At 34.8% G+C, this 27,515-nt stretch overlaps 4 protein-coding genes across 7 annotated transcripts; 1 reads left to right on the top strand and 3 right to left on the bottom strand.

Annotated features, from left to right (window-relative positions):
• Positions 1 to 355: 355 nt before the first annotated feature.
• Positions 356 to 3,752, bottom strand: LOC140829030 (L-ascorbate oxidase homolog). Its single transcript, XM_073191972.1, has 8 exons — positions 3,390 to 3,752; positions 2,908 to 3,017; positions 2,091 to 2,361; positions 1,900 to 2,002; positions 1,477 to 1,822; positions 1,007 to 1,372; positions 829 to 907; positions 356 to 727 (listed from the first exon to the last, which is right to left on the bottom strand). The coding sequence occupies exons 1-8, from the start codon at positions 3,525 to 3,527 to the stop codon at positions 515 to 517; spliced, it is 1,626 nt and encodes a 541-aa protein (XP_073048073.1). The 5' UTR covers positions 3,528 to 3,752; the 3' UTR covers positions 356 to 514.
• Positions 3,753 to 8,010: 4,258 nt separating this feature from the next.
• Positions 8,011 to 11,021, top strand: LOC140829031 (uncharacterized). Its single transcript, XM_073191973.1, has 2 exons — positions 8,011 to 9,523; positions 9,809 to 11,021. The coding sequence occupies exons 1-2, from the start codon at positions 8,135 to 8,137 to the stop codon at positions 10,133 to 10,135; spliced, it is 1,716 nt and encodes a 571-aa protein (XP_073048074.1). The 5' UTR covers positions 8,011 to 8,134; the 3' UTR covers positions 10,136 to 11,021.
• A 135-nt stretch (positions 11,022 to 11,156) lies between these two features.
• On the bottom strand, positions 11,157 to 15,327 carry LOC140829032 (uncharacterized). 4 transcript variants are annotated; one of them, XM_073191975.1, is made up of 4 exons: positions 13,463 to 15,327; positions 13,259 to 13,375; positions 11,684 to 11,984; positions 11,157 to 11,368 (listed from the first exon to the last, which is right to left on the bottom strand). In XM_073191975.1, the coding sequence occupies exon 1, from the start codon at positions 15,086 to 15,088 to the stop codon at positions 13,991 to 13,993; it is 1,098 nt and encodes a 365-aa protein (XP_073048076.1). In that variant the 5' UTR covers positions 15,089 to 15,327; the 3' UTR covers positions 11,157 to 11,368; positions 11,684 to 11,984; positions 13,259 to 13,375; positions 13,463 to 13,990. The 4 variants fall into 4 exon arrangements, with proteins under 4 accessions (XP_073048076.1, XP_073048077.1, XP_073048075.1 ...); XM_073191976.1 differs by lacking the exon at positions 11,157 to 11,368 and having other exon boundaries at positions 11,616 to 11,984; positions 13,463 to 13,805; positions 13,910 to 15,327; XM_073191974.1 differs by lacking the exon at positions 11,157 to 11,368 and having other exon boundaries at positions 11,616 to 11,984.
• A 7,261-nt stretch (positions 15,328 to 22,588) lies between these two features.
• On the bottom strand, positions 22,589 to 24,078 carry LOC140829904 (uncharacterized). The gene has a single exon (XM_073193188.1). It carries the CDS (start codon positions 23,396 to 23,398, stop codon positions 22,808 to 22,810), a length of 591 nt encoding a protein of 196 aa, XP_073049289.1. The 5' UTR covers positions 23,399 to 24,078; the 3' UTR covers positions 22,589 to 22,807.
• Positions 24,079 to 27,515: the final 3,437 nt, after the last annotated feature.

Consider the following 27,515-nt stretch of genomic DNA (forward strand, 5'->3'; position numbering starts at 1 on the left):
AATATATTTTTATAAGAGCCCATTTGATAAGGGTAAACAGAATATAGAATAGAAGGGGGCCAAATTAGCTGAGGATGAGACCAAGAATTTAAGGAATTAAATGCATGCATGCATTTAAGGAAGCAAGCATACCGAAATTCCTAGAATTCAACACTGACAACTAAATATAGAACAAACTATTCGTGGGAAGGGACACGCGACATGCATGTAGTGATTTTACAATATATATAAAACATAAATTTCACAAAATACTCAGAATTTGCTATTCATTTTGATTATAAATCAAACCGATTAAGCCAAGTTCAAGTAAAAAGAAAACAGATCGTGGAGTACCCCCTCCTCATATCTCGAAAAATTAAACCGAAGCATAACATTTTTTTATGAAAATAAAGAAAGAGACATGACAACATTAGAACTAAGCTAGATCAAAATATCCATCTTTGCCGTCCTAGTTTAAGCTAAGTAATAAATCCCTAGTCACCCTCTCGTGACGAGGTTGATCATTTTTCCCCTCTCAAAAGGGTCGGGTGTGACGCCCTATTGCTCGGCCACATAGAAGTGCGTCTCGTGGAACCGGATACTCGTCTCTCAATGATGGTGAAGCGGTGTAAACTCTCAAATAAAATTGCTGTCCTAAATACTGCCTGGCCCAGTTCTCAGACCTTATGTTCCACATGCCTACATTGTCCAAAGCTAGATAGACTGCGGTCCAAGATTTCGGGTACACCTGCATTGTTTTACACAGTTTATACTCATGTTAATCATCGAGAGTAAGGATGCAGTTTGAGAAAAAGCCGTGATCTTAATGAAATTTTATGCAGCTTAAACCTGAGTAGTGCTACGAAAAACTGCATCTCTCAGATTGTAGCCTGCCCTACTTGCTGTAGTCCACTGTCCACCATCCATTCTGTTAATTTGCATCGTTTATTAGTCATACCAAGAAGAAATCAATAAATTATACTTCTTGCATGGTTTTTAAGGTATATATATGGTTATCTTAACTCACCCGACAACAAAGAAAGCGTTTCCATTCATGTGCCAAGATTGGACTGTATCCTCCCAATTTTGGAACACGATCTCTACAAAAGCTCGGTAATCAGAATTCATTACAGAGGTTGCTAGATAGGCATTTCCGGCTGCGGGTTTGTCAGCTATTCTGCCAATGGTGAAGACTCCTCCAATCTTGAAGTAGTCAGCCAGTTTCAAAGGCGTGTCGGGGGAGACATAGGATACACTGTTCACTGCATATCGTTGTTTGCCGTTTATATATGGAGCAGAGTTGGCAAGGATAATGGTCCTAGATGGCTTGATCAATCCATAGTGATATGAGCCTTGAGGATTCGGTCTAGGCGCACTGGCTGTCAGATTGCGGCTGATTAAGAATCACAGCGTGCAAGAAATTTCAAATTGAGTACTAGTTAATTCATAAGATCGAAAGCCAAATTAGAATTTAGTCCAGAAAAGGATGTATAGTACCGTATCGATCTAGCCTGTTCCAGAGACCAATCAATCTGAACTGTAGGTCCACCAGGGAGATATCCCGAAACTTTAATGAATGAGTTTCTATAATGGAGAATGGCAGTGCTTGTAAGCACAGTAGAAGTGAAACGTGAAGATATTACGATATAATAGTCCTTTGGTGGCTGATCGGCTTTAACCAAAACCGAGTACGACTGCCCTAAATGGATATCCATAGATGAGTATGTGTTCTGGATCGTGTGTGATCCTTCTACCTCCACGAGTGTCATCACGTGGCCCTGGATTCTGAAATTAATCGAAGTACTAAGCCCAACATTCGATATCCTGAACCTGTATGTTTTGCCTGAAGCACGACATTCAGCATTTGTCGATTCATAAGAATGCAAAACGACCACGGTTTTTTTATAATAATTCAGCTACCTGAATCAACATTGAACGTAATTCCATTCCAACCACGGCCATTGATGAGAAGTCCATCCGGAAACGGAAGATTATGACCACTATCCAAAATATACCTCAGTTGCTTAAGGAACAGAAAACAAAACAGAAATTGAGTACACTGGATCAAATAACCAATGCTGCATTAGACAAAGTAAGGGAAATCAACTTACTTTGTGGCTACTCTTGAACCAATCTCCAACCAGAATGGAGTGATCTCCAGCAGGAGGGGGAAAAGGTACCGGAATTAGTGGACGGCTATAAATTTTTATGCTCCCAAACCCACCGGCGGCCTTATGGAGTCCTAGTGATGGAAAGTAGTAGTAGCTACCGATTTGATCCTTTACTTGAAGGATGTAAGTGAAGTTTTTTCTGGGTGGGATCGGGCACGTCGTGCCTAATACTCCATCCTGCCACGAATTCTTCCTTTGCAGGATCCCGTTCCTGAGAAATTGGAGTGTTAAAAAAGCGAAAAGTTTTTCAAGCACATGAAAAAATCAGATTCAGCTTAAAAAATCAGATTCTTCTTTTTATTTTTCAATTTTCACAGATTTTTACATTTGTACAAATCTGGCCATACATAAACATGGGACATTCAACTCTGTTTCACTGCATCATTTTGAACTTATCGTAGTTGAAAAATGCGAAAATTAGATGTCGTAAACCCCATCACATATTAAATGTGAAAAAAGAACTTGCACCATATTTAGTTTTCAGAATGGATAAAATAAATGAACGATTTTTACTTCCACATCTTCTAAGGCAACATCAGCACAATAGCCTAGCGGAGAGCGACACTTTCCATTGAAAAGTTCCTGTTCTGGTACTTTCTAGTGATAGATAAAAAAAACAGATTCCATGTCGGAATACTCCGATTTTATCACAACTTACATGGTTCAATTCGCATCGAATAAAGACCAAAGAAAATGTAAAGATCTGCTACACTCTTTTAGAAGACTAGTACTAGTATAGTGTAAAGGCTCTGCTTACCAAGAAATGAGGAACGGTTCGTCCAAGTAGTTGTAAACACTGATAATCAAATTATCATTAGTCACACAGTCAATCTGAGGCCCTGGAAACTGCCCATTAATAAGAATTCCCTGCACCAAAACCACCATTTTACTTCACATTCAAACCACATATTATTTCAAGAAAACCCAAGAAGCTACACCAGAAACACAGAGGCAGATCCAACAGCTTAAGTGTGTGCCATCTTCCTCAAATGAGAACGGACAGCAAAAAAAAAAAACAATTCTTATGCTCTGAATAACGTTCATTTCATCTATAAACTGCATCAAACAGCTACCCTCGAGTGAATTTCCACTCCGATTTCGACAGAACACCCACGCAGGCACCCGCAAAGAGCGCGGAAAACAGCACCACCATTCCTCTCCGTCAAAGACTTGTGGTTCAAGAAAATCCAAGAAACAACAGCAGACATACACACATACACACACACAAATACAGCGTACCTGTTGCTTAACGCCAAGCGGATAGATATCACCATATGTGATTTTCCAGGTGTAAAATCTATATGGGTTGTCGCCATTAGCGACATAGAATACGAGCAGCAATGCAAAGAAACATGACACTCCGGAACACCCTCTCATTATGCCCTCTACTTCTTGTTTCTTGCTATTCTTGTGGAAATGACTTCCCCTTTCTCCGGTCTCTCTCTATAGACGGAGAGATCTCGCCGAAAGATGATGGGAAACTGAATATGAATAGATTCTGCAAGTGAGTTACCAATTCAGGAGTGATTTATGGCACCGCGTATTTACTGTCAACTCTCTTCATAAATTAGTAGATTCATGTCATCTACCGTTATCATTCTACACCCGCAAATTAGTATTCCAACGTCTCAATTATATATATAATCCATTTTATTTTTCATATTTTATATTGATATTAGGAAATGAAAATTGAATACTGCCGTATTATACATTAAATAGAGATATAACAGTAAAATGATTTATTAAATGAAGGTGGATTATTAATTAAGACAGTGGGTATAGTTTAAGAATCATATAAATACCTACAAAAAAATAACTTAATATTTAATAAACTATAAGTACACATATCTCAAGAGCTACTTTTAATACTAAATATTTACGTAACCATATATTCAATAAATAGACAACAACTCAATTGATTATTAGAGCACCCGCATCGGTGGATGTTATAACACTCACCACCTCATCAAAAATTGTAGAGTCCACATGTCACACATTACATTAAAACTTATATTCTCCCACATTCATTTAAATCAGCGACGGTTTCTAAAAGCCGTCGCTAATAACGACGGTGTTTCAAAAACCGTCGCTAATTGTCCAATTTTTTTTAAAAAAAAACCTGACACAAGGGCGTTCAAAAGAATTGAACGCCTCATACCTTCTCTCCTGTGAGTGGGCGTTGTGGAGAGGGGTGTTAAATGGGTGTTATAACACACATTTAACATATAACACCCATTTAACACTCCATTGTGAGTGTCCTTATATAAATGTTTACTGTAAGTGTTCCTTGTATCAAAACTTTGTGTGATTAGAGTTTTGATATGGTGAATATATAGAATTCCGATACGATACTTACTCACTTGAGTCGGTGTTCACATAAGTATTTATGGTGAGTGAATTCTCACTGTATCAAAAATTTATATACATAGTATAAATTATTTAGTTGTTTATAATCTGGATGTGTTAGACTTTAATATTTTAAAAAATCGATCGCTTTTCTCAAGATATAAATTCTTTGTGATTTGTACTTTTTTTTATCATAAATCATAATCCATAATTATCGTTATAATAATCGAATATTATGGCACATATTTTACATTTTTATCCAATTTAATAAGCATAAAACATAAGGTGGAAGATGGAATTTTTTTATTGAATGTGTGCACATGGATAATGTCAAGCGCTTTATCTGATAGCCTGTGATAATTATTATTACTAATATTTTATAACTCACAGATCTGGAGAACATGACTATAACTAATGAGCATCGTCGGTGGAAATTCAATTCGTCAAATTTTCAAATCGTAAAAAAATCCTAGCTGGTTCATTTATTAGTGTGTGTGTGTGTGTGTGTGTGTGTGTGTGTGTGTGTGTGTGTATATATATATATATATATATATATATTCAAATGAAATTGGGAGTGATACCAACCAATTTGACTATAAATGTTTTTTATATTATCTTGAGCATTGAAATGCCGCCTCCAAAATTAAATTTCTTACTGTTGGCCATTTTTTTTAATTTTGGACTAGTACGTGAGGTACTGTACAATGTAAATAAATTAAATATGAAAGTTACTGATATACGGGGAAAATATGGTTGACATAATCCCTCTTATGCATGGAGAAGCCGCCTCCTTCCGGGGAGAGATCTTTTAGCATTTGGAATTCGTTGGAGAATAGCATCCGGCCTTTGGTTGCTTCGCCCTAATCTTTTTAAACTCATCACAGTTCCACAACCAAATCAAATTCACTTGAGGGACTGCGATTTGATGACAGATTATGGCGAGTGGGAATGGGACATAGGATGAAACCAAACGATTTCCCAATGGCAGTGATGCGATGTTAGATAATATCATGTGTTGGATAAATGTAAAGGTTAATGAATAGAAATTAAGCAAAAAAATATAAAAAACTAGAAACAAAGTGTTCTGTGCGTCAGGTGAGGTGCTTGGGTAGGGCACCTCAGCTTCCCTAGCTTCCCATATGCGGCCTGGAACAATCCAGATCCTAGGGGAGGTGCTTATGCGCCCCTCTATGTAGTTGAATTTTTCAAGGCCGTGAGGTAGTGCTTATGTATTTGATGGCGTTGTTTACTAAGAGTTGCGAGTTTTTATGAATCTTTGTCATCAAAAGGTGTTTTTTGGTCGTATTTTTGAGATTTGCAACTTCAAGTATCAATTCAACGTAGGATTGCACCATCACCTGGCAAATCTGGCACCAACGTGCGTAAAGAACAACTAGCCAAGGCTCATTCCTACTTTTCAGTTTCAACAAGTTCTCAATTCCAGGCCTGCTCAAATTCACAACACATTTAGCGTTGAAAAAGTCTGTTTCTTGCAGACATGAACTGCCCCGTTCAAGTTTTCCTCCTTGATATTTTAGAATAAAGAAAATAAATAAATGCCATGAGTTGAAAGTATTTCTAATATTCAAATTTTCAAATCTTAACATTTATTGTGTTTTCCATGTTATTAAATCATTGTAAAATGTATTAACTATAATTGATTATATATTTTTTCAAAAAAAAAAAGGATATATTTTCTGAATTCTATAGGGTCTGGGCCACGTGGAACGAGTCTCTGAGGATTTGGTTCGAACGAGACTGTGTGATGCATTGGTGGACTCTCTGGGGATTTCATTGCATTTGGACCAGATGGAACCAGCCTCTTCACATTGTAACATTCCGAACAACCAACAAACACGGCGATCGACAACAGTATCACACACAGAGGCAAATCAGGAAACGAAGCCATTCTCATTTTATCATTGCATTTCAAGAATCGCTTTTCTGCAGAATATTTGGGCTGAGATCTTCGACACTTCTGACCAGTGTCTCTATGATTGCCCAAAACATACATATGTGAACTTTATTAGTCATCATTGTTGAAATGTAGTGAAAAAGAATCATTCTACTCTAAGCTTTTGATTTATTAAAAATGATATTCTTGGATTTTGTCCGGGTTGACCCAGGACCGATGGGCCAAAAGTGGGCCCAATGCATCTCCCAAACGACTGTCCAAAGCAAAGGATACTTCAATTTCACCTTTTGCTTTAGGACTACACATTCGGACATGCCCAAACTTTATCTCTTTAGCGTGGCACGGTAATTCTAATATCGGACAAACAAACATTATATTCTTCTAAATTTCTACTTTCTTACATATAATCACTTATTATATATTCTTTTTTTGAAATATAATTAAAATATAATATTATATTGCACAGAACGATCAACATCGAGATGGGAATTTTTTTTAAAAAGAAAAAACAAGAAAATGACAAGAGGGAATAGGAGAGCAGAAGAAATAGTGAAAAAAGGACTTTGGGCAATAAATAGTCGCCAAAAGTCGTGCCGTATTACACCCGCTACAGAGTATCCCAGTATGTTTATTTTGTGACCAATTTGCCCCCAACATTTTTGAACTGTATGACCTCACATTCCTTCCGTAACGCTCCCCCCTTATTTAGTACTTTCCTTCTTTTAGTTTAATTAGTTTAAAATTTGTTTGTTTTGTTTACAAGTCGGTGTTTATGTTTTTGAAATCGAAGGTTTCATCACACCCATAATTTTAGATATCTTGGAATTTATTTATAGATGTAATTGGATTTTAAATTATAAATATTAAATCTATTTGATTAGACGGTTGGATTTATATATTAGCTGAATTCTAAATTCATAGTTTCTAGCATCATTTCAATTTCATTTTCAAATTATCTTGGAAATTTTTTAGTAACGACCGTGATAAAAGAAAATTATATAATTAATTTAAACAAATCAAATTATCTAAAATTAAACAAAAACTTATGTGAGACAGTTTCATGAGTCATAATTTATGTGACAGATCTCTTATTTGGGTCATCCAAAAAAATTTCTTTTTATGCTAAGAGTATTACTTTTTAGGCAAAAACTTGTTTGAAACTGTCTCATGGGTCGTATTTTGTGAAACTATCTCTTATTTTGGTCATCTATTAAAAAATATTACTTTTTTATGCTAAAAATATTGTTTTTTATTGTGAATATCGATAGGGTTAACTCGTCTCACGGATAAATATTCGTGAGACCGTCTCACAAGAGACTTACTCTTAAAATGATGTTTTATAATTAATTTATTAAGGTAAAGTTATGATTTGAAAGTTCTGAATTAAAAATTAAGCTCCAAAACTCTAGTGAAATGGCATATATTATAAAGATGTCTTGTTACAATAATAATACCACAAGAATCTAATTATCTTAACAACTTTTATTTAGATTCTAGATACCTTGCAAATCAATTTTTATATACTTGACACACAATGAAAATGGCTGTGGCTGTTCAAAATTAAGGCAAAATGAGAAAGTAGGAAATAAAGAATGGTCAAAGGTGAATTTACTCAGTAATCTCCATTTAAGCAAACCTCAATCGAAGCAAAACGAGCATAACAAATTTTCACATAACTAAGTGTAGTAGTAGATAAAACAAAAGTAGCAGGGAAAATCTTTCGATGTCCAAGACTTCGGCGACGGCCGCCGTCATACGGCCTCAAGACTACGCCGGCAGCCCTGTTCATTATGCCGTGGCAGTCGGCGATCACGCCACCCTCAACAAACTCCTTTCTTCGATTCCACGGCTACCAGATCCAACCAGTATCCGGACCGAGTCCGATTCCGTCTCCCAAGAACGTCTCGCTGAAAAAGTATCCTCCTCCCTCGACCGCCGGGACAACCGCTTAAGAGAGACCCCACTCCACCTTGCCGTACGCTTAAACGACGTCATCGCTGCTCGAGCCCTGGCGACTGCCGGAGCTGACATTTCACTTCAGAATGCGGCGGGGTGGAACCCTCTTCAGGAGGCTCTCCTCCACCGATCTACGGAGATTGTCTCGGTTCTAGTACAGCGGCACCACCTCGCCGCCTGGTCCAAGTGGCGCCGTCGTCTTCCCAGTGTCGTCGCCGCTCTCCGCCGCATGCGTGATTTCTACATGGAAATTTCGTTCCATTTCGAGAGTTCCATCGTTCCCTTCGTCGGGAAAATTGCTCCATCCGACACGTATAAAATCTGGAAGCGGGAAGGAAATTTACGGGCCGATACCTCACTCGCGGGGTACGACGGTCTGAAAATCCAACGCGCTAATCAAAGCTTTCTTTTCCTCAACGATATTTACGACAGTGCTCTCGATATCCCACTGGGTTCGCTCTTCATCCTCAATCACGACGAGAAAAAAATCTACGACGCCTTCGAGAACGCCGGGAACCCATTATCTGACTCTGACATTTCAAATTTCTGTAATCAGACCAGTGTCTATCGTCCCGGAATGGACGTTACGAAAGCCGAATTAATCGCCCGTACAAATTGGAGACGCCAAGAAAAGACTGAAAATGTAGGAGAGTGGAAGGCAAGGGTTTACGAAATGCACAACGTAATTTTCACTTTCCGGTCACGTAAAGTATATCCGGGAGAAAGTCGAGAAGACCCGTTTGGGCCCACATGCGTTTTGCCATTGGAGATCGACGAGGAGTCCGACGATGGATTCATCGTTGCTGAAAATCCAAGATTCAGTGTGTCGAACGACAGGCAGAGGAGACACAGCAGTTTCGTGAGAGAGGAAAGAGATTTTGTAACGGTGTCAAGAAAGAGCGTGGATATAATCCCCATTGATTCGAGGAGGAGAGCTCCACCTTCAGCTGTGGACAGGGTGGTGGCGCCGCCAGATACCAAAGAGAAGGAGTACGCCAAGAATTTGCGACCGACGTTCTGGTTAACGGAGCAGTTTCCACTGAAGACGGAGGAGCTGCTGCCGTTGCTGGACATCTTGGCGCATAAAGTGAAGGCCGTACGGCGGATGAGGGAAGTCCTGACGACGACGTTTCCTCCTGGGACATTTCCTGTAAAGGTAATGGGGGCAAAATGGGTAATTCGCCTTTTCAAATTCCGTGAAACGCTTTTGTTTGATCGATGTTTGCTTTGCTTAGCTTTAATCCCATCTTTTAATGCATCAAATTTACAAGAAACGTTCTTTACTTTGTGCAAGGCTTGTTGCTTCGACGTGGAAGTATCCCTTTGGGTCCTTGTAGTCCTAGGTTATTGGTTTTAGGCCCCAAGCGTGAATCTTGATTATCCATACCATAAAAAAATAATAATATTTATTTATACTAATTAAGCATTGTCAAATGGACAGATAGCAATCCCTGTGGTTCCTACAGTGAAGGTGGTGATCACATTCACAAAATTTGTTGAGCTACAGCCAATTGAGCATTTTTACACTCCTCTGTCAAGTCCCAAGCAGTTTTCTAGTGGTAGTCGTGGTGGAGAAGGCGGTGAGGCTGAGAGAACAAGCAGCTACTTCTCATCATGGCTATCGAGGAGCGGGAGCCGGCAGCAGGGTTGCAGCGGGGGCGAGCACACGATCGATCCGTTTGCTATTCCGAGTGGATACAGTTGGAGTAGTTTTGACGAGAAGAATAGGAAAATGAAGAAGTCAAAGTCCAGTAGGAGAACCAAGTGAGTATGTGAAAGTAATGCGTTTTCAAAGAGACCTTTATGATAAGATTGGTTTTATTGTATACTACTAATTTTGGAGGTGAGTTTTCTGACCCTCCAACTAGTTTAAAGCTATATGGTGCCATGGTTAGATCTATCCAAGTTCTGGTGTTTACTCTAAATTGAATCTCTATTTTTTTTCCCCTTGAATCAGCTACTGAAGTTATGAATAATGGATGGTCTAATTAATCCAAATTCAGACATGAACCATTATAATTTAAAGAAACAAAAACAAAAACTTGTAAGTAAGAGCATGATTCATCTGTATGTCTGCTAATATCGAATTATTTATCGTAATACACGTGTGTCCAACCATTTAAGTAGTGGGTTGGGACGCTGGAAGTGGGTAAGGAGCAGGTAGAAATCGGAGGCTTGCCCAATCTTTTTTAGTCAATAATGGATAACCTTCAACACTTCTTTCAACAACCTCAACAACATTCTGGTTTGTTATAAATAAACAAACAAAAAGAGTTGAGTTGGCCCTCGGGAACGAATACACACAGTATTCAGTATTTCTACTTGAAAATTTATTACAATAACTTGCAAAATAAAGGAACCAACCTGAGTAAAACTACCACGACACAATAAAAATATTAAAGTCTTATGGATAATATTTTAAAGTTAACCATCCATTTCAATAGAGAAAATCTCTACCATATTGACTGATTTAAGAAAATGGATTACAAGAGTGCAAGAGACTGAGCATTAATCAATGATAGCTAAAACAAATTTATTAAAAATCGAAGTCCAAAAATACCATTTAAATCAAAGAGTCCCGAGACAGTAGATGCACAATAAAGTTGATTATGTAAGCTGGCTGGTCATATATCAATATCAATATCAATATCAATATCAATATCAATTAAAAAAAAGGAGGAAGAAAGAATCAAGAACAAGACATTGCTTCCAGTGACGGCAATGACTTGGCATATGTCGTTTATTACAAGGGTATTTTATTATAACTCATAGTTAAAGGGACAGCCTATCCACATGAAGCAACCCATTCTTAATTCGGCAGAAATATCAAATAATTCTCTGTTTCTCCATTGACAACCTCAAATATCTCTTCGTAACAAGAACAAGGTACAGTCCTCTCCTCTTCATCTTGTGTGTTTTCAAGTTGTCAATGCTTTGAGTTTAATGTGATTTCACCATTTTCCAACGTATTTCTTCTGGTTTTGATCATTCTTGCCGTGCTCTAACACCATGTTTAAAATATCATTCACGAAATAAAATAAAAAATAATCATAATCATTATGACTATTTGATCTCAAAATAGACAAACATGAAATATTCTCTATTTACAAGTTTGATCAGTTTGGTTTGATTGTTTTTCAAAATGAAAACAAACCAATTAAATCGATATTTTCCACCAAAAAAAGAAAAAAAAACAAATTACTGAACAAACCGAAATGAATCTGGATCAACGGTTGGTTTCTGTTTAGCTTAGCTTTTGCTCATCAGGGCACATTTGTTAACTTCGAATCAATATTAACCAAGAAGGAAAATGTACAAGGTGTGTAGACGCAAGTCGCAAGAGGTATTGACTGACTTCATATGCACAACAGTTTAAACCAGCCAACAGAAATGGCTACTGACGGGCCAAGCTGGGCAGACCATTGGGGAGAGGGAGGAATTGGTGCCATGGGAGATGACAACAACTCCAAGAAAGACCCTGAGAAAGAGAAAAAAGTGGCCTCCAACGGATTAGGTAAAGCCAAAGCAGCAGCCATTGCAGGTGCCCAGAAGGTCAAGAATAGAACTTCAACGAGTTTGAAGTGGGTCAAAACCAAGTTCCAAAGGAAGCCTTCCACCTGAACAACAAAGAGATTTAGCACAAAGAAGATCTGTATTATTATTGATTCCTATTCTATAATTTTTGTGAGAATGTTTAATATGTTCTAGAACATATAGATAACTACTGTTCAGATATCCATAGAAAAGATTTGTCTATCGTTTAAAAGAAACAATTATTTTTTTATAAATTTCGAAAGTTACAATAGAGATGGTGACATAGTCATCATCATCAATCTTGGAAAAAACACAGACAAACCAAATAAATAATAAATAAACATTCATCATAGTGAGAAATCGAACACGCTTCAACAAATTGCAGTTCACAAGATAGTAGCAACTTAAACAGATGAAGTTTACGAATTAATTTCATATCAAGGCAAATAAGTTTTTGTCAATCTAGGACGTAGAGAAAACCATCTTCACCCTTGGATTCCACATAAAATGCAGCTGTAACACGTGGAATATATCATAGGATGAAGGCAATATTATATTTCAACATAAAAAAGAAAGCCTTAACAGAACCCAAGCTTGATCCTCTTTAGGACGAGATACCCACAGTCAAATCCACAGGAACCAGGTACATGGAAATCACAGAAATTAAATCATGATCCATAACATAAGCCTTTAATCTTTCACAGAAGATCTTTCGTAAAGTTAGATGTTCTAAAAGTTATCTGACAATCGATAACTATCAATGGACTACATGCTGGCACATGATAAGTTCATCAATAACCCATGCCCCTCTTAGATATTACATAAAGTCTCTTAAGAAATTTGGTAAATACATAATTCATGAATCTGGATATCACATGCATTTCACATAGAGACGGCCTAAAAGATAAAGAAACAAAGCCTTGGTCATGTGAGGTAGGGTTCTACAATTCCATAATTTATAAGGTGGTAATATTCACAACATCAGGATACTAAAACCATGTGGTAGGATTTTGATAATCCCCAGACAGATAATGAACCATATCATTGATAATTCATCAACATACAAATAGTCTACAGAGCTTCCTTTCCTTTAAGATATGTGATATGTCCTACGAAAATTAATCACCAGCAAGAATGTGTCTTGTTAACCAGTACGAATTAACTATTGAAATCATTGCTGAGTTTGCAATCAACCAAACCAAATTATCTATGTAGACAGGCAAATCACATGATGTCGGGAATAATTTAGCAATCGAATATAAATACAAACAACAACCCGATTTGAATTACACGGCCCTGTATTTTTATTGGGTTCATTAAACTGAATTCTCAGTACAGGTAAAGTTACTGCTGGCACCTTTCATCATTCTATCCACTAAGAACTTAAATGCAATGCTGCAGATGCTCCTGAGTCCCGACAAAGGAACTTGGAATCACCATGAGCTCGACTGATTGATTACAGAGACGATTCATCCTGCAAGTCAAGCAGAATTTACAACTCCATCAACAATTAACAGTATCCCAAACCAAGCTTTATTGTGTTTAGCAGAATTATCCTCACCTCAGTCAGTGCCTCTTCAATGAGTAGATTTAAAATGATGCCGTAAGTTTGGCCAGCCAGGATTACTCCCTCAGGCCCCATGTACTCACAAAATTTGGTAATTTCCTCAGTACTGACGACCTCGTCAAGGTTTGGCAGCAAGGTTTGTGTAGGTGAAAAGATCTGGATTCATAACCTCAGCAACCATAATTCTCAGAAGTTCGGTTGATTGATGACTTTGACCCAATTTTGCACATGAAGCCTAACCTTATGTTAAAAGTGATCTTGTCAATGAAAGAGGTCTCTTTTTATCATGCTTTCAGGCACACTAAACGTCTCTACAACTTTCTGAATGTTGTAGTATCTGTTCAACAAACAATTAAACTCATTACATCAAACTTATTCATCCCCCAACATTTATCAACCAAAAAACTTGCAACGTCTACAACACTTCTTAACATAAATCACCTGAAATCTTCTCCATTTCTACCATGTCAGGATACTTGTTAACAGCGATTTCCATTCAACCTGCCTTACAGTATCCATCAATCATGGTAGCATAGTCACAAGGTTCGGGACGAATCCCCTAACAAACATGGAGCATAGAAGCTGTTTGGCTCCTGATATATTGTTGCTTCTGCAAAGATAATTGATGAGAATATTGTAAGGGAAGCTATCTTTCACAAGGTTATTGTCTAGAGCCCAGCCATGGAATTTAAGAGCCTCGGTAACATGATCATTCCGGCATAGTTCTTTTGCAACGATAGAATGAGTGAAATGATCAGGAGATGTGTAATTTTCCATCATATTGGATAACAAAAGAGAAGCTACACTGGTATAACCTCGTACATAAATCCAATGAATGAGCGAATTATATGTCACTGAATCAAGCATCAGACCTTTTTCGACCATTATATCACATAGTCTGAAAGCCTCCTCCAAATCCCCGTGCCTCACATATCCATCAACCATGGTAGCATAGGTCCTAACATTAGGCACCACTTCCATCTTGACCATTTGAATCAGAATTTCTTTGGCGCAATCCATCTTACCCACCTTACAATAACCGTTGCTGAGACAATTGTAACTAACTACATTAGGGGATACACCTCTGGACATATCTTCCATTTTCTTTACAAGTTCACGAACTAAAGTGAGGTCAAAAGCCCTACACGCGCCATCAATTAGCATATTAAAACTGATGACATTTGTCGAAATCCCACCTTTCAACATCCTAGATAACACTGCGAATGCTTTAGAAAGTTCACCTTCTATACAATGAGCATAAATTATAAGATTCAGTGAATTCAAATTTTCACAATATCCATATGATATCATTTCATTGTACGCTATCCAAAATATACCAACTTCGTCTATCTTCAACAGATGGTTCAAAAAATTGTTCCATGCATGAATTGAAATCCAATAGCCTCTTGATCTCAATTTCTCGATCACAACATATGCATCCTCTGTCGCCCCAAGTTCTGCACAAGTCCTAATCAACGCATCAAAAACTGCACTGCTTGAAAAACATGCATCGTAACTATTGACCAGAGCTTCTGAAATCTCCAAAGGAAAATAACCTTTTGATATTATCAATTTTTTCATCAAACATAATGAATCATCAAAGTTCCTACGGTTCACCATCGCATGAATCAGAATACAACAAGACTCTAATGAATCCAAAAGGCCTTCACGTACTCTTGTTCTCTGGTGGAATTAAAGAAAGGAAAATCTAAGGATTGTATTCCATAACCTATTTTGTTAGGTTATGGAATAAAACCCACAAATGCTAAAAGCCCATGAAGAAGATATTAACAGAAAGAATAAAATCGTTGTGTTAATGTGTTTGTTATAACAAACTTGTGTTAGGTGTCAAAGTTTTATTCGTTGTATTTAATATAAATGTAATTACGTTTCAGAACGAAATAAGAAACTCGAAGCAGCGATCATTTCATATCTGCCATTGTTAAAGAAAACGATTTATCTCTTACTATTTATTAAGGCTGAGTAGGTTAGAGTAACTTTCCTTGGTCTGTTTTTTAAAATATCTAAAATACCTTTCACCCCCACTCTCTACATTACTAATTATATATATTAATAAAGTGTTAAAAAATAAAAGCAAGTCACATGTAATTTAGTGGATAAAGCCTATGTTTCTTATCATGAGGTTGTAGGTTCAATTTTTGCTTGGGTCTTTTTTATTCTTTTTTAATTTATTTTTTAGTTCATATATCAAAATTATAATGTAGCACTCATTATTTCTTATAAATATATTTTGATCCTCATTTAAATATAATTCAAATAAATTATAAAAACATATCGTACAAGCAAGCGTGCGTCGTTGTACTAGTTATTAATTAACTAGCTACTATGCACTGTGTTTTGGTAACTTTTTTTTAATTATCGAGAGATTAAAGTGAAATCTAATCAATTATCAAGAGATTAAAATATTATTTGAATTGCTGTAATAAAAAGATTAAAAGTAAATGTGTTTGTTGCAATTTAAAAAAAAAACAAAAATATAATATTAATATAACATAAAGACAAAATTTAAAGAACATAAAACAGATCAAACACTATTTTTGTCTCTGTTAAACAAATTATTAATAATAGTAATATATAGATAATTAGATTCTGTAAGACCAAGACACAGAGAAAAATAAGTTTATCATAATAATCAATTATTATTTAAAGTTACTATTGATACCTAACAAATTAAGGCTCTAATAAGAAAAATCAATTGCGTGAGAATGCTAATGTGATCCATTAATAAAAAGTAAAGTAAACTTTGTTATTTACATGCAAACTTTGTTAAGAGTTATGAAAAATGTTACTCTCTAATCGAAGTCCAGTCATGTTTGCGTAAGATTTTTCTTTATTACGATGAAACACCATTTTCGAAAAGAGTTGGTACAATATCTATACGAGTCCGAATCCATGGCATGCTCTCCCAACTTCTTTCTTCTTCTTTTTTTTATTACAACACACACGAGAAAGGAGATCGATTTCAGGGAGGGGAACCAACTAATCTGGCTAGTGAGACCACTAGGTTACAAGCGTGTCTCCTCCCAACTTCTTTCTAGACCAATTAAAATGAGCTAACGGAATGAGTCATCGATCATTTGGGTGGGTTATGTTAATTGTTAAGTCAACAATCTCCCTTAATTATTATTCATTGGTATTTTCACTATTTACTGCATCAAATATCAAACGATCGAAAATACTCAAAATTAAATAATATAAACAATAGGGAAGGGGTAGTTGGAAATTTATTGATGCCAATATTTTTTTCTTATTTTATGCATTTTCACGGCTTTGTTTCCTAAAGTTGTCTTTGTTTTCGTTTGAAGGGGTAATTTTGTTAAATAATACAGAGAAGTAGTGATATTATAAAAATTTATTTGAGTGAAAAATATTATTTTTTGTGTTTAAATTGTTACTTTTTACTGCAGGTAATCACCATATCGATATATGCTCAAGAATAATATTGATTCAATTTTTATATGGAGTTGAAAAAAAATTGGAAAATAACATTTCACTATTCCGTTTTAAAACACAAAAAAAGAAACTGGTCTATAACTAAACCAAGTATTTTCTGATTATATTTACATTGCCTTTATGCGTATTATTCGTTGGAATTTTTTGTTTGTGTATTTAGTTTAAATATCATTCATTATGATATCTTGGTTTTTATTTATTTATTTTTTTTAAAAAAAATTCTTGGTATCTTAATTTTATTATAAATGAACTTTCTCATTTAAAAGTTCATGATTTTTGTTCAACTTAGTTTCTGACATAAAATGATATTTTCTGCACGATACATGTAAAATGTTAATGAAGGAGCTCTTTTAGATTTAAACTTAAATAGATTAAGCAACACAAGTTGAGATATAAATTTATCAAAAACCAAAATTGACATACTAGCTCAATTCGTACCAAGATTGTTGTCAAAACCTATATATGTCCAAGAGATCTCGGGTTCGAATCTTGAGAAGGTAAAAGCTCCAGTGCCTGGATCGAAGAAGTCTTATGAATAATGGCGCAAGGGAAAGTCGTTAAGGTCCAGAGACCTTCTGGATATATATAGATCTTAACAGCAATCCTGGTACCAATTGAGCTAGTATGGTATATTTGAATTTCACCTGTACGTGTATTAGACATTTATTATTACATACGGGGTTTATCGTTATTACGATACACCTTTGAGTATGGTCGTAAGAGCAGCACGAAAATTTCCTATATGTCGCGACCAACATGCCACAATATATAGCAAGCAACTAGGATTATGCCACTAATTCATTATATGATGGGAAAATTGGAGAACGTGCGATTTTAGAAAGTATGCATGGAACTTTTGAATTTTGTTTATTAAAAGTAACCATCCCGATTACTGCCTTATTGGATCCTGTCCTTGTTTTCGGCATGACATTGATGCTTAGCAGTGTCATATCAACACTTCCAATGAAAAAGAATGGAAGTGTCAAAAATTGAAAGATGACAAATTAAGATTAAAATTAGAAAACACATATGATCAAAATGGCAAGCATGTAAGACCAAAATTACAGCGTACATGGCCCGTAGATCCGCTATAGCTTGCTCTTTCATCGCCTTTCGAGAAGTGCACGTAATGTCGAACTTAAGACAAGAACCGTCTCATCGCAAAGAAAGACTAAAGCTAAACAAGCCTGCTCAATTTTACTGTACTTTGTCATTCATTATAACTTAATATACATAAAAGCATCTTTTATTTGGTGAACATTGGGCACATGTATATTAAATGCTTCATTAATTAATGAAAGATTTAAATGTGGGAAAGAAAGGTGCGAAGAGGGTGAGAGACAAAAGGGGTTCAGCAGTTTCACGTGAAAACATTTAGTATGCTTTTTAGTAAGGACAGTCCACAAGTTCAGACGATTGTTTCCAGGGATTACATTTCGAGTCGTGTATGAAGAAAAATATTGGCCAATTTATAATTTGAACAATTATAAAAAATAATTTTAATTAATTAAATTAAATATATTCAAGTATCTCTACCATTTGGCTGTCGTTGACATAGGAGGCCGGCAAGAGAATCGCTGCCTCATCCATCTTAAATCTTTTTTTAGATTTATATATTTTTATATGTATAAAATATAAAAAAACAAAATTTGATTTGATACCCACCCATCTAAATGATGGAAAAAATTTGTGTGAGACGGTCTCACCGGTCGTATTTTGTGATACGAATATCTTATTTGGGTCATCCATGAAAAAATATTACTTTTTATGCTAAGATTATTATTTATTATTGTGAATATCGGTAAGATTGACGTAGTTATAAAGAATATTCATGAGACCGTCTCACATGATCTATTCGTATATTATGAAACTTGACATTATGTGTTTATGATCCATGTACTAAAATTTCTCTATATCATCAGCAGAGAAACACTTTCGGATATAGCATAGAAAAGTCACTTCTAAACAATTCCAGTATCTGCTTTTCAGTTAATCTTGAATGCAATATTTACGATAAAAATTAGCCGGGAAATGAGGAATTTAAGTATGACGTAGAAACAAAATTTTCAAGAATATTGAAACTGTTCGGAAATCCAAAGGGAGCTAGCTAGGGTGTAAATGGTGTTGCCGTATCTCTTCTCCCTAACCTCATAAATGCATACTGAAAGGCTCCAGATTTGCCGCAGTGAGCTTTTTCATCGTTACGTTGCTTTTGAGTTAATTTACTTTCCTTTTTGTTGTTGGGTTGTTGGCAAATTCAATGCCCCCCGTCCCATCTCCTTTCTGATTAATTAATTTATATATATATATATATATATATATATATATATATATATATATATATATATATATATATATATATATATATATATATGAATGACGCTCCGGGAGTATTGTTCAATACAGCAAACCATTAATATAAACCTTAGCTTCTGCTTGTTCTTCAAGTACTATTCACGGAGTTTAAAGTTCATCTTATTCAATATGTATTCTTCTTCTTCTTCTTCTTTTTTTTCAGGTTTCGTATGTTTTTTTTCTGGGGAAACTACAAGAAAGGAATGTTTTGTTAAAATCAGATTACTTTTAATAGAGGTTCGTCAACAAAGGGGAACGAACGTTCTTTCTTTACCGATGGTACGAGATATTGGTGCAGTTCAATCAGAACACCCTTGCTCTAATTGTGTAGAGCTCGGTTATTTGATTGAGCCGTGCCAATATCACGTAATACTGGATATACGTGGTGATGCTAATACAGCCTTTGTTACTTACTCATCTTTTTATCCCCTCGCAAACCGGAAACAGGTATTTGATTTGTTCAATTTCTTGAGTTATTTCGTCCTTCTATCTAGCATTGTTGTTGTCCGTCTGGCATGAATGTATTAAAAGTTCTATGTATAATTCTTTGGACAATTTTTTATGTTTTCGGTCTGACCCTTTAGATGTTTCGACTAAATTTCCGCAGTTTACCGATACTTATGTGTCCTGGCTTTTTCAGTTTTTCTGGTGAAAATATGAAAGAGGCAGCGGAAGCGATCGATATCTCACGACCGACCAGATCCGGTAGCTCAAATATTTTTGGTCATTAATAAACTTTTTCAAAAAATGAGACAATTTATAATTTATATGATATCTAATTTAGTATTTTATATTCAGCATAATGGTTTGGTGGGCACAACAAATTACAAACATTCTTAAAAGTTTTTTAAATATTAACAGCGTGAAACGTCGATTAAAAAATATAATTTTTACATGACATATATATATATATATATATATATATATATATATATATATAAATATTCTGGTGGGCATCGTCTTATTAAGTTACATGTCAGGAATACACTAAAACTATTCTCGGACCTGTTTGAGACTCGTTTAGACAGGTCTAAACCCGCACCGTTGGGGGGGTTTAATACGGATCTGAGTTTCGATCTGATCCATTATCATTCTTAATCTTGGCAATTATTTAGATAAAAGGATAAGTTGGAGTGTGAACTTGATTATGTGTGCTTAATAAAAGGATTAACTAGATGATGATTAAATGAAATCTTGAATACATTTGTATATATAATAGCATTTATTGATCTCTACCTACATGCTTCCTACTTTTTGACAACCCTTGGGTTGTCATTACACCTCCTGGCTCTTTCCAACTCCAAAATGGTACTAAACACAGAGAAAAGTAGAATGAATTGACAAGAACTACAATAATTAACCACAATTTATTCTCATTGCAAAGACCATTTGCGTTGTGACCTGATGAGTAACTAGATCACAGTGCTTTATTTCAAAATGATAACTTCTCTCGGCATTCAGTTTAGTTTTAACTCGTTTGGCTACTCTGCGCAATGAATTACTTATATAAACTTATTATATAAAATAAAGATATATATAATAATGTATGTGTATGTATTGATATCATGTAGCTAGATAATATAGGAGGCATGGTAATTAATTTTATTATATAAGAAGTTGAATCACTCAGATATACTTATTGGCTGTGTAATGATCTGCTTGCAGCCCGCCTTTACAAAATTTTGCTTCTGTTGTTACCAGTCAATAGGGTGGATTCCGAAAATTATTGTAGATATAAGAATTGGTTAGGGTTTAATTCAAAATAGGAAAACGTAGAGTCCCATACTGTTCAAGGATGCAAATAAATACAACCAAGCCCAGGCCATTTAGAATTAATCGAGGAGCACAAAAGACACACATAAACATAGAAACAGTCAGTTAACCTTAGCTTTTCGGTATGTAAAACTCGTCCTCAACTCCATGTACGTTCGAGTTGGTTCATTTTTATCCCTAGCTAGATTTCATGAATCAAGATATATATAATTCCCAAGTTCATAAAATGCGGCAAACATACCCTCGAATTAATATTGGGTAGTGACACTTTATTGGTAGACACGAGGAGTACAAACTTTATTGGTGTTTTAATTATATTTTGTCATTTTTTAAACATTTGAGATAAGATAATATTAAGGGTGGATATTTAATAATACATGTGGATATGATAGAGTTTATTTTCTAGCTATCAGATATTTTTTTATCATATATATAATGTCATATAGGAATATCTTGAGTTAGTTTAGAAATATAGGTTGTTAGATTATAGTTTGACAAAATAAAATGTTTTTGATATTGTAAAAGGTAAATTGAAAGTAATTATTATTTTAAGAAATATAAAAATTAAATATATATTTAAAAAACAAAAGAATGATGCATTTTAATGGATCATTCTATGAATGCAGACATTGAATTTAATTATCTTTTTATTGTAAATATTATACGTGCAGTGTGGGTAAATTTCACTTTAGAGCGTACAGGGAAAAAAATATGACTTTAATATGATAAATTACATTAAGATAACAACTATTTCGATATGATTCTTGGTTCAGAAAATCTCATATGCGTTCACTATTTTTCCAATGTTTTCAACTAAAATGTTATATTCACAATATGTAAATTGTTAATGAAATAAGTTTCATGATTAAAACAAAAAAAAAAAAAAAACAAACTAATATTACTTTAGTATGCAAGAAAAAACATTTCATCCTCAATTATAGGCATCCTTCAAGCACACTTGCCCACATGTGACATGTCCTTTAAATTTTGACAACAAATCCACGAAGTTGCTGACAAATTATAAATTCATCTGCACTGTGTGAATCGAATTCTATGTATTTCCCGCCCGTAATTAAGACACGAACAGCTCCCGAGTCATTACAACGTACACCACACTTGGTTCTTGCGGTTGATTCTATGCTAAAAAAATTTACTCTCGGTGTATCATTGGATCAGGGAAGAAGAATGCACTAAGCTGGAAAAGGGAACAGTGCCAATTACCAATACCAGCAGAAGATTGTCCTTTAATCAGCTAATTATATGTGTCTATAGTCGTCTGCACCATCTCCAAAGGTTGTCTGTAATTTCTACGCAAAGCATTGATCAACTTGTTTAATGCACTACTGAAACGACGGTTATTAAAGCGTGTGCAATAAGATCAATCAGCGAGAAAAAGAAGTAAATATAGCCAAAAAATTCAAAGAGAGCTGCAGTACAGACAGCTGAAACAATGTTAAACAAAACATGAAGTATTCCATAATTTTCCAAGAGAGAGACATATTTAACACAATCATACGGACCTAAGAAATAAAATTAAATGCCCAAAACTTCTTGTTCTAACAACTCTCTCTAACTCACAATTTACCATATACTTGTAGATATATAATATAGGAAAAACCAACTCCTTGTAAATATAAAATCGAAAAGCAGCAAAATTTATGTGCCCACTTTATATCAAAAATACATATCTTCTGCTGCGGATCTTGATTCTGTTTCAGTTTGTATAAAAAAAAAATATCATTCAAGAAAACCAGTCTTGGTTAAAATGGCATTCCTCATCTTGCTAAGGTCTCTTCCTTTCAGAGTTCTACCAACTCCTTCACACATTGAAAATGAAGCGATTTGTGTGCTTGCAAGCTTTCTTGCTAAATATTCATGTGGTGGGACCATGTTATCATCATCGTCATTTTTAACATGGTGGGTTTTACTCTGATCTCCATCGTCAGATTCATGATCATTTGGATAATAACATGCATCATCATCATCATCCCACAAGTTCTCTTTGGATTTCATTTTCAAAGCCTTGGACCAGTCTGGAATATCTATAGGAGCTGATGATGAATGTTGAGTAACAAAATCTTCGGCCAAGTCCTCCGCCTGGTCTCCCCCTCTTGAAGAAATGGCAACCGCTGAACGCCATGCAGATGCTGGTGAAACTTTCTTTCTTGTTTTCGAGTTCGAGTTCGAGTTTGACTTCGAACCTTCAGTTGTCTTCATTACTGACCACACTTCATCTTCTTGAAGATCTTCTTCGTCCAACGCAGCCTTTATCATTCTTCCACCGCTGTAGTTTCCGAATCCGCGATGAAAATCCTCCATGGAAGACATTACGAAGTTGCGAAACCTAGTGCTGAAAATGAGAACTGAAGCTTGAAATGCCCTAAACTCATAAACCCGGTATCTATATATATAGACAGATGTCAATACGGAAAGTGCAGTTAATTAGTCGGCGTGAAATATAAAAATTATTGAATCTTCTCATGACAAAAAACGAGGAGACAGAGGAAGTGGGTAGAATAATACAAAGAAGGTACTTTATCCTCTTCCAAAAGTTAGCCTTTTCTAACCTCAATTCTTCAGTAAAATGGCACTCAAGTTTTTACACTCAGAAATCCCTTTTACTGCAAACTTCCAAAGAAAATCACGTAAATCAATCTCTTCGAGTAAGAGAGGTGGAAAAGGACAAAAAATATGGATACAACTCCCTCCCTCTTCCCTTTGAGTCCCTCGAAACAGGACACTTCAGTAAGATATACTAGATAGATCAGTATAACACACACTTCAACGCTCAAATATGCAACAATGTTCACTTTGTGTTTGCAGTGGCAAGTACTGCGTTTATTTATTCTTATCCGACACAAAAAAAAAAATGAGCTGGAATATGAAAGGTTGGTTTTTTCTGGTACGGAAATTTCCGAGAACGCCGCCCCATAGAAAAATGCGAAGAAAATTAAAAAGAAAAGGAATGAGAGAGGAGCAAGTCAGGTTGCTTTCTTAGAGGACCTCTGATAGAATAACCCATTACCCACAAAAACCTATCTACGAGGATTCCAAATTTTTCCCACTTCTGTCAAAAACATACAGGTAAAAGATTAGAATCAGATAGACTTTCAATATTTGAGTTCATAATTATATTGAAATTGTTTAATATATCAGTGTTGTTTCCTGCAACTAGCGATATAAATTTTTTAATTATATAATATTTGTATTATTTGGTTGGTTAATTAAAAAATTAGAAAGAGAAATATGTCATGGAGGTAAAATTAATGAGTGTGAGTAGATAAGTTAAATGGATATTTATGAAAGAGTAGGTCTCATGTGAGACCGTCTCACGGATATCAATCTGTGAGACGGGTCAACCCTACCCATATTCACCACAAAAAGTAGTACTCTTAGCATAAAAAACAATACTATTTCATGGATTACCCAAATAAAGATCCGTCTCACAAAATTTGACCCGTGAGACCGTCTCACACAAGTTTTTGTCTTTATGAAATGAGTAGGTCTTATGTGAGACCGTCTCACGGATCATAATCTGTGAGACGGGTCAACCCTACCCATATTCACAATAAAAAGTAATACTTTTAGCATAAAAAGTAATACTTTTGCATGGGTGACCCAAATAAGAGATCCGTCTCACAGATACGACCCGTGAGACCGTCTCACACAAGTTTTTGCCCTATGAAATTTCCATAAAATCTCCACCAAAATATCATTAAGATAATTAATTTTAAGACTATGTCACTTATGAGACGGTTTCACGTGTTTATATCCACAAGACGCTTCGATCTGATTTATATGGGTAATAAAAAGTAATATTTTGACATAAAAAAAGAAATTTTCATGATTCGGATCACAAATCCGTTTTATAAAATTGATCTGTAAGACGATCTCACATGTGTTTTTTCCTAACTTTAAATACTATTAGCTATAGATATGGATGAATTACATCAACATGACTCCATATAAAAATTCAAAAATATGATTTAAAAAACCAAGGCATAAAACCTTTTTTTGTATGGATAATTGATTGATTTAATATCCTTGATTTTTTTTTTAAAATTACAGATATATTAGCTTGTTAATATTTTCTAAGGGCTTTAAATTTTTCAAGAAAGGCTTGATGCAATAAACATGAAGGAGTTAAAATCCTATTTATATATGTATTTGTTAACTAAATTATTAATTGTACGACAGTTTTTTTAGCGGATGAACCTTTATCAATTTACATAATCGAATCACCTCAAATCATTAAAGTAATAGATTATTTTTTCTTCTACTTCGTATCAAATAATTTTATAAAGATTTCATTTTTCAGAATAGGAATTAATTTGTAAAGGTTTATGATATAAAATAATGAAGATTTTAATGAGGTTTTAATTAGTTTTGTACATAAACTTATTTGAATATTATCCTTGTTTTGCAGGGTATTTTTTTTAAACCTCGATCAACTATTTTTTCTTTTTTCAAGAAAATGACATAATCAAGTGTATTTGATCGGTTTACAAAACACGCCAACTAGTCAACTTAGCTTTGCATTGACTTAGAAATGGATTGTCTGAAAATATATTGGAAGAACAAAAAATTAATAACAAGAGCTTATAATTAAATTATATTTTTGGAAACGAAAATGAAATCTTAGTAAATGAATATGATAAGTAAATAGTAAATACATTTTACGCTAATCTACGCAATATTTGGTAACATTTTCCACAAATATTATTCATTTTATTAAATAAAACAAGAGGTTTTTTATATTTAAAATTTTGTAGGATAGACGTGCGAGGTAAAAAGAATTCAGTAGATTTCCTTTTGAACTAATTAAATTTAGAGATGATACTATGGTTATGAAATGCGTGTGTTTGTGGTGGAAAAATATGTGTGAAAATCTGAATTACATCTAGGTTGTAATAACCTTTTAGCTGACTGATGAGTAACTTGCAAATTAAACATTTTGTTGGGTGCAATAATTGTCTCTGTTGGAAGAACGACCGAACTGTGGTGATAGAGTTGTTGTGCGGTTTAAAAGATTTGATCAGTTGTATTATTACCATCAGCTATAGTTTTTAGTAAAACGTCAAGCGCTCGGTTTGACATATTTTCTCATAATAATTTTTGCTATAGTGTTTTTAATTTCATAACATGAATATTATTTTAATTCAAATTGCTAAATTTGCTTAAATTTTTTATTATATGAAAACATTAAATAAACTATTTAATCATTTCTCAATAATTCCAAACTTAATTATGGATATAATAAAGTAAAAAAAAAAACACTTACAATTTGATCATGTTTAGTCGCTTTCATGAACTTGATGATAAAACACAGTCCTTCAATATTGTCCTAAAGTTGTTGGTTGAACTTATGACAAATTAAAGGGTGAATTAAGGATAGAGAGCGACAATAGTAAATCTCAAATTAAAGAACAATTTAAATATAGTTTTTAAAATTGTTTAAAACTACCTCTTCGCTCTATTTTTTGAATTTCTTCCTGTTTGATAAAGAACATCAATATTTGAAGAATAATAGATCTCGAACTCGATCTCAGGCTATAAAAAAAATAAAATCGAACTATATTATAATGCACAATTCCATCAACCTACTTTCAAAAAACAAATATTCCATAAACCTACTCGAGCATAAACAATTAAAACTCGATATAGACTCGAGAACAATCAAATCAAACTCGAGTCGAGTATTGACCGAACCACTTACGAGTAACTTGGCTAGCTCGTACTCTAAGATAGAACTATAAATGTAGTTAATAAAATATAAATATTATATCTGAATTAAGTAACTAAAATAAAATAACACAAGGAGTATTAAAATTTTTTTGGCATTATTTTTAAATGGGTCGCCGATGTTGATCGATGAAAGCAAGGCATCGGTTACGTACGAAAAATGAAATAAAAGGAAGGCCCAAAATTAATCTTGAATATAAAAAAATCTCGAATATTTGTTAAATTGGAGGAAACCTGGCAGATGTCAATAGGTCGGATTTAAATTTTGTTTCATGGGAAAGAACCCGACCCGTTACCATTGGTGATGAATCCACAAATAATAAAGGGTCAGGGCCTCAGCCCAAAGTTGTTTCTTTTCGATTTTTAGCCCATTAACAATGGAGTAGGCCCAGCCCTCTGGATCCGAAACTGGACAACGTAACTAGTACTGCTTTTCATGCTAGCATGAATTACAAGCTTGCGTGATTTTTATATAGAAGAGTGTGTGTGTTCTTGAATTTTAGTTTTGAAAATTCTAACTTTCACGCGCAGGATTGCATGCGCAAATAGAAAACCATGAAGTTCATCAACTTTTATAATCTCAAACTCAGCTTGTCAAACATGGGACTACATAAAATAGTTTACTAAGTTTTTTTTGTTTCTCTATGAAATTAGAGGGGGGGCTGGCTTGCCACAACCCACCGCTGTTAGGTCGGGTGGAGAT

The sequence above is a fragment of the Primulina eburnea genome, chromosome 4, assembly GCF_022965805.1.
Source record: "Primulina eburnea isolate SZY01 chromosome 4, ASM2296580v1, whole genome shotgun sequence".
Classification (NCBI taxonomy): domain Eukaryota; kingdom Viridiplantae; phylum Streptophyta; class Magnoliopsida; order Lamiales; family Gesneriaceae; genus Primulina; species Primulina eburnea.